Raw genomic sequence first — 12,180 nt, 5'->3', positions numbered from 1 at the left:
AGCATAAGAATAGCACTCACCAAATTTTACCTTTATTGGATCTATAGAAGAATTATGAAAATTCACACAAGATCCATCCATGCAAACAAGAGAATTACCTAACTCCTACATACAGTGTCCAAAGTGTATGAAAATTTAACTACAAGCTATTCATGATATGAGCAGTACACCATAAAAATTTCATGCCATTTGGAGCTACAAAGAAAAAGATATAATTACCCTTATTTCCCTCATGAATAAAAGAGATAATTAGCAACTCCATTTTTCATAACAGAACATGGCATAAATTATATTTTTAATATAAACTAGACATTACCAGGAACTCAACAAAATTGGAACCACATCATTTGGATCTACTACCCAAGAGATACATATTTTTGAATATGCACTCAAATCTGTGAAAAAGAATAAAACAAAATAAAAATGAAAAACCTAATCAGCTACTGCTGGGCCGGCCCGAAAGACTCAGCGGCCCACAACGCACGCGCGTCAGTGCTCAGTGCGGCCCAGAAACGGCGCGGCCCACGCCGGCTCCCGCCTGAGCTTCGGCGACTGACGAGCGGGTCCCGTGAGTCAGTGAGACAGACAGGGGAGGAAGAAAGGACGATGGTGTAGCTCATCGCCGGTGGAAGCTCCGGCGATGCCATCGGTGCCAACGTGTTCGCCTCACCCGTGCGCACCTAGTGGTGCCCTCAATTTCTGCTATTACTGTAGCTAGAGGAAATGGCGACGGCCATGGCGGCGCACGGCCACGGGTTGGTCGGCTCCGGCGAGGCGACGGCGTCATGGCCCTAGTGGCCTACCCTACGAGCATCAACGTCACTCATTGGACCCAGAGCAAGGGAAAGAGGAGACAGCAAGGGGCTCGAGCGGCACAACCACGTGTGAGCTCGGCCGGCGGCAGTCATGGCGAGCCGGTGGAGCCGCCTTCGCGGTGAGCTCTACCTGCGGCGAAAATGAGGTGACGGTGGGGTCGAGGACGTGGAGGAGCTCATGGTGGTGCTGTGGTTCTGATGAATCAGACAATGGCGCTCGGTTGAGTGGGATTTTGGCTCGGCGGCGGCCACGGCTTCCCGGTCGCCGCGCTCGCGTGGAAGGAGATGGCCGAAAGTGAAATGGCGAGATGAAAACGGGTGAGCGAGGCGCTGGCTTTCACCTAGAGCACGGACGCACGACGTGGAGACGCTGGCAGAGCATGTACACCATGCAGTGATCAGCTCCTGAACCGGTCGGCCACGGCGTCCTTTTGACGTTTTTTAGAAACGGCCGAATCAACGCCCGATGACACGACTGACAGCGTGATTTTGGTGATCTATATCTCGCAAATGGTGGTGATCTGGTTCATGGTATAGTTGACAAAATTGAAGATCTAAGTGAGGACAACAACTTTGTCAATTGAAGCTCGAGTTGGTTCGGCCTGGTTAGGGAGATACAAGGCTCCAAACAATGATACACGAAACTGAAAATCGTCTCATGGACTTAGAAAAATTCTAAGTGTAGAATTCAACCCCAAATCTGACTTGTGGGCCATGTTTGAGACTGTTCCACACATTTTTCATGAGTTGGTCACAAAATAACTTTTGTTCCTTGATAAATTGGCTACAACTTTGGTAAAGGGTGCACAGCCATGCAAGGTCTCTAGGTTGGACTTTTGAATCAGTCAAATAGTGGCACTCTATAGGTCATCCTAAGTCAAACCTCCACCTAGAGGGCAATTTAGTCATTTTGGTCCACATGAACAATGTCCCATCAATTACCCTAAGTGTAGTTAAGGTGTATTAGACCATAATTAACCACTCTACACAAGTGCTACACCAACTTCTAAGTATCACATGTGATGAAGCAACAAAACAATCAATTTTACTCTAATGTTGCAATTCCATGTTTCACATGTTTCATGACTTTGTTGTAATTTTAAACTTGTCATATTACTACCATGTTGCCATGTTTCAAGGTATGAGGAACTCATGTTGCATTCACATGTTTCACTACTACCATTCACAAACAAGCAAGTATGAAACAAACATAATTGAAAATGTTGCATATGCATGTTTCAGTAACAATGGCATGATGAGATAGACGATGCACATGTTTATGAAATGAAATGCAAATTTTATGGGAGCCAAACACCTAGGGTGTTACAGGATCAGAACGGCTTGCTCCTTCACCGGGGGCGTTCTCATGTGGCCCCTCAATCACACTCCCCACGGCGGCATTCGAGGCACCGCAAAGAGAGCGGGAGGATGCCCTTGGGGCCGCCGAGGATGCCTAGAGGGAGGTCAAAGAGGAGCAGTTGGTGGCGGTGACGATGGAGAACATCTGCGATGCGGTATAGGCAGAGGCAGCCCATTTGAGGACGGGGCTTGAAGGTATGGGTCGTTCCCTTCCTCTCTTGCTTCCCACCGAGGCCGGCCCATGGGCCGCGTTCCTAGCATTCGGTCTTGATGCTCTAGATCCTCGATAATGCAGAGTCGATGGAGGAGGTCCGCCGCTTGATAGAGCAGCTTCGTGGGGCCTAGGAGGAGGCAGGCATATTATGGGCCCCCCTCGAGTCCCGGGGCGCAAAGTCAAGGGAGCTTCGTGCCGTGGCTCTGGGGGCTTGTCTAACCCTCTTCCCACGGGGGTGCACGACAACATGGCGGAGGTGAACGAGCATTTTCGTGCCACATCAGCGTGCTTCCATGAGGCCATGAAGGATGGCATTCGGCAGGGGGCGGCCTCAGCGCTGGCTATGGTGCACTCCCACTTCTCCGGCCTGGTGGATGTTGGTGAAGTAGTGGAGGGACTTCCCTGGGGCACCAGGGATTCTGACATGGCGTTGCTGATGCCCCGCCTGGAGGAAGCTGCCGACACCGTCCTAGCGAACGCCCCACTAGAGGCGGTCCTCCGTGCCCCTTCTCCGGACCGTGATGGGTGATGGCTGGGTGCAGCGCCTGCCCTATTCCTATGAGAGAAGAGAGATAAGCCAACATGTGTTCTGTGGTCGAACTATGGGGTGTTATCCCTAGAACAAGTTAATGTTTTTGCAAATGTTAAGTTCATTTGTTTGCTACTTCTTTACCGCCCTTGTTTTTCTGCTTCTCGGGCGCTTTCGACCTCCCTTCGATCGGTATTTGGGGTCTCATTTTCCTCAAGATCCTTGGTCATGCCGTGGGTGAACAGGGTGCATGATCCCTTTTGATGGCACACAGGCGTTGGCGCTAGGTCGAGGAGCCAAGGAATGCAAATGGACCAGGTCAAGGAGGTCGAATTGGCTTGGCGAGCGGTGCACGTGCAGCACTTCAGCACTTACCGAAAGGAGGGGATTGGCGGCGAACAAGAAGTGAACTCAACATTTAGCCTAAGAAAATGAAATGCAGGAAATAGAGAGGGATAATCACGTAGCTTTCTACCCATCCCCTGAATGCTTGACGGAGGGTAGAGGCGGGGGGTCCCGGTCCAGATCAGGCATTAGCCCCTCCTGGGGTCAGCTTGGCGAAGGTCTTCAACGGTGGGGAAGGGCCGGAGCTCCCCTTGACCGGGCTAGGTCCTCTTAGGGGACCAGGCACCTAGGCAGAGGGTCCTGCCAAGCTACTGCTGCTGCCGGGTGTGCCGAATATGCTCCAGGAGCCGGATGGCCTAGGCGCCGACGCTGCCTCGTCTTCCCTGTCTATTGTTGCGAGCCCCCTAGGTCCTTGACACTGTAGTTGTCACCCACGGGGGGCCATGTGCATTGTCACTGCGTAAGTTTCCGCTTTCAGAGCCTGTGCTTCGCCGCGGCGGCCTCTTGGTCTGCTCGCCAGGCTTGTAGTTGACTCACCCCCTTCTTGGGGCGACCTACGTGGTAGTCGGGGCTAACGTCCGATGGCGCGAGCCTGGGCGCTCCCCTAGTGCGAGCTTTGTCATCAGCACGATGATGCTCTTGGGGCATCACGTTGTACCCCATATCACCAGAGTGATGTCCCAGACGAGTCTCCTAGAGAGTCATGAAGAAGGCACATAGCGAGGGGGCGTCAGCCCCCACTGCACCAGAGAAGATGGGGCTCCGTGGTGCCTCATGGACAACGAGGTGCTCTAGCTCCATTTGGAATGATATTGTCGAGCTTCGGATCCTGAAAGGGAGATCCAGGAGGCAGTACCAAAAGCGGTCCGGTGGGGGGAGCACCTCGCCAGTGGTACTCTACTGGTGAACATTAGCCAGCATGTAGAACATCTAGCGGTGGTCCAACACAATGGGATCTAGGCCCAAGCTATGCCGGATCTGTCGGGCCAAGACCTCGGGATCTGCTCTCGGGGGCCCTAGCAGAGGGGGCGACGCCGGGGGCTCATTTCCCACCGGCATAGCCCCGTGGAGTGGACGAAGCTCGCCGTAGCTGTCGGCGACGTAGGCCAGGCTCCCAAAGTTGAGGACCTGGCCTAGAGTGAAGGCGCCGGCCGCGACGAAGAACTCATCGAGGAAGTGGACACCACCGTCTAGGGTGGGGCCGCTTGCTCCGGTGACGAGGTGGGTGGCCCCAGGCACCATAGAGCCAGAATCACACTTGACGCTGCCCCCTACCTGGTGTGCCAGCTATCGCGGGGTTAGAACCATGGCAAGCATAGTTGTTTGAGTCGGTGTTAGAGTACGGGTCTTTGGTGGCTCGGGTGGACTCAAGAACACAAGAATCTGGCAGAGAGGACACAACGGTTTATCCTAGTTTGGGCCAATTCGGTTTCTACGTCCATCAACTGATGATCCTTATACTCAAAAGCACACAAAATTGGGGGATTACAACAGAGTGTAGAGAGAGATTTGGTAGGGGGTTAGCTCGGTGCTAATCCTAAGGTTGCCTCGCCGTCGGTGGAGCCTTCCCCTCGTTGGAGAGGAGGAAGACGATGGGGTGCGGTGGAGGAGCTCTCGGTGCCCCTCTCTGGGTTGCCTTGCTCCCGGTGCGGAGCGGAGGAGGATGGAATCGAATGGAGTGTCTAGTGATCGATCTCGGATCCCTCCCCCTCCTAGGTCCAACCTTATCCGTTATATAATGAGATAGGTCGGGTACATGGCGGTTTGGGGGGTCTTGTCTATGGTCTACGTGTGTCGGAGTCCAGTAGGGTCTTGCAGCGGTGTGCCATGGACTGTGGCGGTGACTTGGTGCTGAAGAAGCCTTGGGTGTCGTCCGGCTGCTCTATTCTAACACTCTATGTGTCAGGCTATGTCGGCTTGGACCGGCCTCCCCTGGGCTGACGTGCGGGCCCGGACGCCCCTGAGCCCCAGGAGGCCGAGGGAAAGCTTTGGCTTCCAGTGTCACGCCCTGGACATGACCCTATCGGGGGAGCAGTTGTCAGGGCCATGCCTGGGGAGAGGCGCCGGGGAGCCCGCGAGCATCGGTAGCTTGGGGCTTGTCTTCTTGCGCCTGGGCCTTGGCTGGCGTCGTTAGCCAGGCAGGAGCCAAGGGCCAGGCCCGGATGCGCCGTAGATCGGGAGCTTGGGGCTCGGGCGAGCCCCCAAGCCCAAAGCGGAGGTCATGGCCAAGTCAGGCTTGGCCAGGTCTCTTGGCCAGAGGGTGCGCGTGAGCGTGCCCGATGGGCATAGCCCCTGAGCCCCCAGGCGATCCTTAAGGGGTCGGTCAGGGGGTCTTCTTTGGTCGGAACCATTGGACCCAAGGCTTAACATACCCATATGTTAGGATCTCGTCACCTATCCTCTTCTCGGATCTCCAATCGAGCCTCGTAGGCCTGAGTCGCAACGTAAGTGCAGGTAGAGAAAATGGCCTTGATCATCCGAGATAGCTTGCTCTTCCGATGGCCTAAGAAAGAGCGGGAGGTGTGTCCAAAAGTTGAAGGTCTAGATGTTGTCTAGAGGTGGAGGTAATAATTGTCTCTCCAACTGCTGAGTGGTGGGTCTTTGATCCTCTATAAGGCTTGTGAACTCCAACCTTCACAAAGGTATACCCAATCACTCTGAATCACAACACATGAGATAAGGGGCAAATGGCAGCCCCTTCCTTGCATCCTCTTTCACCTTCCTTCCAAAATTATGGAATATATAGTCTTCCCTCCCAAATGGTTTCAATGGATTAGATCCATCTTCCAGTCAGGCACATCAGCTGTTCTTCTCAATGGTGTACCTAGGAAAATTTTCCATTGTAAGAGAGGAGTGAGGCAAGGTGATCCTCTTTCACCTTTGCTTTTTGTCTTAGCTACAGATTTCATACAGACAATTCTCAACAATGCAAGGATCAATCATCTGCTGAGTTTACCAGTAACTTTGCCAAGTGATGAGGATTTTCCAATTTTACAATATGCTGATGATACCCTTATTTTCATGAAGGGTGAGATCAATGAGTTAAATAACCTGAAAGACATCCTGTCCTCCTTTGCTGAATCAACTAGCCTCGGAGTTAATTTTGATAAGTCTATGATGGTCCCTATTTATGTTCTACAGAAAGATTGGAGGTCCTATAGCTGCCAACTTTGGATGCTCAAAGGGTTGCCAACTTTGAGTGAGGCAGGGAGGCTAGAGCTCACTGATGCAGTAATCACAGCTCTCCCAACTTTTGCTATGTGCAGCTTTTTTACTCCCTAAGACTGTGATCAAGCAGATTGACAAATACAGAAAACATTGTTTATGGAGGGGTTCAGATCTTAATAGTAAAATGCCACCGAGGGCAGCCTGGCCAATGGTTACCCTTCCTAAAGATGAAGGTGGTCTTGGTGTTCTCAACTTATCTATTCAGAATGAGAGCCTACTGTTGAAACATTTGCATAAGTTCTACAACAGAGGTCAAGTACCTTGGGTGCAATTAGTTTGAGATAAATATCACACAAGAGATAAATTACCAATGCAAGGGACCAACTTCAGAGGGTCTTTCTGGTGGAGAGACTTTCTCAAACTTTTGACTCAGTTCAAGGGCATTGCGGTGGTTTCTATTCAGGATGGCAAATCCTTCTTTCTTTGGCATGACTTGTGGAGTGGCATGGTTTGCAGTCAGGCTTTCCCTGAGTTGTTCTCTTTTGCAAAGAATCAACTCATCTCAGTTTCAGTGGCTGCTAACTCTCCTCTCCTGCATGATCTTTTTCATCTACCACTTTCACCTGAAGCCTAAGATCAGTATTTTGTTCTCACCAATGATATTCAAAGTTTGAACTTACAGGCAAATTATGACCAATAGAATTATATTTGGGGATCCTTTCTGTTCTCCTCTAACAGAGCCAGAGGAAGTTTTTCTTCTAGTAAATCCTTCAAGACCGTTTCAGCACCAGGGCTCTGCTCCAAAGGCAAAACATGCACCTACCAGATTATAATTGCATTCTCTGTAACCTGAATGTTGAGGAAGATCTTGCTCACCTCCTGTTTCAGTGCCCCTTTTCTATGGCTTGCTGGTCTAGCCTGCAGCTTCATGTTCCTAATAGTCTGGATACAGGGTTCTTAGGTGAAAGCTTCAAAGACACAACTACGGCTGCTGTTCTTCATGTGCTGGTCTATCTAGACCATGCGAAATGATATCATCTTCAAGAATATTCCTCACTCAGTACAAAGGTGCAGCCAAGTTTTCAGGAAGGAATTTGCTCTGATTATTCTCAGAGCAAAAATGAAGCTCCTTCGCCAGATAGATTTATGGCTAGAAGCCTTTGTGTAATTTTTATGATTTTCTTTTCGACTTTCTTTATCACATGATTGTAACTGGACGCTTTTTCCTTTCAATAAAATTCCAGTAGGGGTTCAAAACTCCTCCTTTTCCCTAAAAAAATGTGGAGCAGCGTAGAAACTCGAGCTGAGGTTGGAGGAGCATTACAGCAAGCAGCAGGCAGCAGGCAGCAGGCGCAGCAGAGGATGGTGGCGGTTTGGAGCAGCATGCAGGAAGCGGCGGCGTTTTCTTTTCCACCGACGGTGTGGAGCAGCAAGAAGCAAGCAACAACCATTTATTTTCTTTTGGGTTAAGTTCAATTTACACCCTCCAACTTGCAGCAAAGTTCGGATTTCAACCTCGAACTTCAAAACCGGACAACTTTGGCCCTCCAACTCTCGAAAAAGTTCAACTTTCAACCTTCTGGGCGGTTTTATGGGTGAACAGTAACTTTTGATATTTTTGGGAGCGCCGAAATTTTATATTATTTTTTCGAGCATCTTAACGTCCTCAAATGAAACAACTCAAAACTATAAAGTTGTAGATCTCATCGAGGTCTACAATTTACATATAAACATTATCTTCATCCGACATCGTATTGAAGGGTTTTCTATTTTTTGAAATTTGAGTCTTATCACGCGATAAAATATGGTGCTGAAATTTTATATTATTTTTTCGAGCATCTTACTGTCTTCAAATGAAAAAACTCAAAACTACAAAGTTGTAGATCTCATCGAGGTCTACAATTTACATATAAAAATTATCATCATCCGATACCGTATTGAAGGGTTTTTCTATTTTTTGAAATTTGAGTCTCATCACGCGACAAAATTGTTTCACGTGTGATGAGACTCAAATTTCAAAAAATAGAAAACCCTTAAATACGATGTCGGATGAAGATAATTTTTATATGTAAATTGTAGACCTCGATGAGATCTACAACTTTGTAGTTTTGTGCTTTTTCATTTGAGGACAGTAAGATGCTCGAAAAAATAATATAAAATTTCAGCACCATATTTTATCGCGTGATGAGACTCAAATTTCAAAAAATAGAAAACCCTTCAATACGATGTCGGATGAAGATAATGTTTATATGTAAATTGTAGACCTCGATGAGATCTACAACTTTGTAGTTTTGAGTTGTTTCATTTGAGGACGTTAAGATGCTCGAAAAAATAATATAAAATTTCGGCGCTCCCGAAAATATCAAAAGTTACTGTTTACCCGCAAAACCGCCCAGAAGGTTGAAAGTTGAACTTTTTCGAGAGTTGGAGGGCCAAAGTTGTTCGGTTTTGAAGTTCGAGGTTGAAATCCGAACTTTGCTGCAAGTTGGAGGGTGTAAATTGGACTTAACCCTTTTCTTTTTTGAAGGTGGGCGGAGGCGTTTCTGTGTAGGCGCATGGAGGCAGGGGGAGTCGGAGGCATGCAGTCAGGTGGCAGACGTGGGTGGACTGTCGTAGTAGGTCTTGTTCTCGGATTCACATGAACCCACATGTGTTAGAGTGGATTTAGATGGAATTTAGTTCAAGTTCTATTATAATCCACCTAACACATGTGGATTAATGCGAATCTGACTACGTCCAAATAAGGCCGTAGTTGGATGAATGGATGGATTTTGCTTTCAATGCAAATTGGACGGCTTATGTTAGACGGTGATGTGGATCGCTGCTTCTGTTATCTTCACTGGCCGTTTGATTCCTTAGCAAATATCATTTGAACAGTATAAAAAACCGTTAGGTGAATCTCTAGTCTGACAAGCAATATGGTTAGATCGTAGAAGGTTAGGTGAAGATACTGTAATGGAAGGACAAATGATTACTGATCATCTTATATGTCTGTCTGTCTGTATGTCTTACATATAACACATCACATTTAGAGACACGACATGTTAACCCCCTCTCTCTCTCTGACACACAGATACAAATAATCAAATCAATGGCTGGTATCAGGAATGTGTACGTTTCTTCTGGACACTCATTTTTGGCGCCTTGTTGTATACCCCACATCTAAAAATGCAGCAACTGTGAGGTGGTATGGAAGATTTCCATACCAGGACATTGTAGTTCCCATGAGGTACAACATCCCTTAGTAAAACCTCTTGGAGTGTTATCTCCTGATGAACTTCATCGTGAGCATAAACTATCTGATAATCGTCAAAAATCCAGACATACTCATTGGGGTTGCTTATTCTTGGAGAATATGCTGGTTTCTTGTTTTGCCAAGGACTAACCGGGTGCGCACCGAATATGCGGCCATCTCTCTGCCTAATTCCTTTGACCCATGACACACACATGCGCCAGAACTCGGCACTGAAATTAGTTCAGAGGATGCGAGCCATCGAGTTGGCGGCTATGAAAGAACTACTTATGCACGCCGCAATCTCCATAGCCATAGATGCGAGCTTCGGTTCTTCCTTGGGGTTTGCACTTCCAAATGCAAGAGCTTTGAAGAAGTACCAGTATGCTTCCTGAGTTAGATACTCCACCCTGAGAGGTGGTGCTGGTCCGAATCTAGCGATCTCGTCAGACCGGCTGCATATTATGACCTTGCTATCATTTGCAGCGTACCTTTTGCATGATGAATATAGGTTACTCCATGTAGCCTCATCAACATCTCCATTTAGCTCAACAATAAGCAAAAGCCTTTGGTTGTCCAAGGCATGACTACTTCGATGCTTTACCGTGCCACCATCTCTCATAGAAGTCATAAGCCTTTCATCTAGATCATCTTCTGTTAATAACACAATCTGGGAGAAGGCCATGCGTACCCTCTCATCGTTGCATGCGTGCTCGACAAGGGTGCTCTTACCGGCTTTCATCGGACCTACAATCGGCAGGACATCCAAATCCTGAGTGCCTGGAGAGCCCGTCTCCATGAGAAAGTTTATGATGTGCTCCATTTCGACATGGCGGGCAAACATACACCTCTCCATAACCAGGTACGTGCTGTATATGCGGCGGCACAAGGGAGGACAGCCATTAAGAAACATGATAAACTCACTCGCGTTAGTGATGGTTATCTCCATAGAGCCAAGCACTCCACATAGCTCTTTTTCACCTTGACTACTAGTACTACTTGTTCCACCACACAACAGTTGAATGCGTTTGGCAGGGTTGAACTTAGAGAGGGCAAAAGAGTGACTTACGGTTCCAAGCCGGTAATCCTCGCCGATCTCTTCTCGGTAAGCTCGATACCTGAAGGTGTCCAGTACATAGTAGCCTCGGTACATGGTGGCGGACAGAATCTTGAGCTGCTGTAGCATGGCTTGGTTTCTGATTTGCCGGCCCTCTGCTTCCTCAACGACGATGTGAACCCGCATCAACACGCGGCGCAGGTTTTCATCAGGCGGGAGAGCAGCAGCTGCCTCATTGGAGAATTTGTTGATGAGGAATGAAATCGATCGATGGGCGATTTCACCCAAAATTACTGACAAGACAGTCTCCATTTCAGACTTGGATGGATTTATTTCTCTTTAGGATGTTGATTTGGCAGACAAAGATGCAGCTATGAATTTGAGATGTTGCCTTGCCCTATGAAAGTCTTTACTTTGATGTCAGGTAGAGGTAGGTGTTCCTCTGGGTCCAAATCGTGTTGGAAAAGTTGGTGTGCTCGTCCAAGTACACGGTCATCAGTGCTCTATTTTTACACGGTCGCGAGGTGGAACAGATTAATAATATGGAAAGATACAATGTGGACGCAAGACCTGCTGCGGACTTTCGTGTGCAGTGAAGGCTTGACTGGATACACATGTAACAAAGTTTGAGAATTTGCAGAAGACGCCGCAAATGGAAACAAATTATACGATTACTGACTTTGTTTGGTTTCCGACCGTAAATGTAATGGACCGAGGGCTTGTCTTCAAGCTCCGCGCCTAGCGCTTCATCTGCTTCCAGAAGTTCCGAACAGCAAGACCAAGACCAAACTTGTGCAGCTCCTAACAGTTCTCCGGACGGCTGAGAGGCATGGTCGACGGCGACAAGGCCGAGACATGATCTTTCAAGTGACAAACAGAGAGGGAGGGAAGGAGCAAGAGGGAAGAGCAAGGAGCAAGAGAGGGCACACAGGCCGCGCGTGGTCGCCGGCGAGGTTGGTTCCGCTGGGACGGAGAGCTCCAGCCGGCAGAGGCGCCGGGACGGAGAGTTGCAGTCGAGCGGAGACGCGGGGGAAGGAGATGCGCTCGAGGCCTCGAGCGGCGGCGGGTGGGATCGGGAATGAATGGGTTGTAATTGGATTACAGGGTACCTAATATCAGTATCGGTACCTGTTACCTTCTGTAAGCTGATTACGTTACATTCTGGTGAACCAAACAGCTTGCAGATGTTTTATCTCTTCAATACATAGGTCTCCACGTCATTCACCACACAAGCTATCCATATCATCACTTATTAACTACAAAAAATATCTACGTCGTAATTATTATGTGCAATACTTTTAATCTTTATCTATTAACGTAAAGTCATATACATATGATATTTGTTTCCTTACTTATTCTTCTATAATGTGATAAAATATTATATTGGTTTTTCTTCGATTAGCTTACCGATTTTTTACCGGATCTGATACAATAAAATAACATAATAAGTGTCCCCACTAA

General features: G+C 48.2%; 1 protein-coding gene across 1 annotated transcript; it reads right to left on the bottom strand.

Annotated features, from left to right (window-relative positions):
• Nucleotides 1-9,906: 9,906 nt before the first annotated feature.
• LOC136503836 (disease resistance protein RGA2-like) lies at nucleotides 9,907-11,031 on the bottom strand. Its single transcript, XM_066498786.1, has one exon. The coding sequence runs from the start codon at nucleotides 11,029-11,031 to the stop codon at nucleotides 9,907-9,909; it is 1,125 nt and encodes a 374-aa protein (XP_066354883.1).
• Nucleotides 11,032-12,180: the final 1,149 nt, after the last annotated feature.

The sequence above is a fragment of the Miscanthus floridulus genome, chromosome 14 (assembly GCF_019320115.1).
Source record: "Miscanthus floridulus cultivar M001 chromosome 14, ASM1932011v1, whole genome shotgun sequence".
Lineage (NCBI taxonomy): Eukaryota > Viridiplantae > Streptophyta > Magnoliopsida > Poales > Poaceae > Miscanthus > Miscanthus floridulus.
Note: the sequence above shows the minus strand (reverse complement) of the source record. Positions and strands in the feature narration are given on the sequence as shown.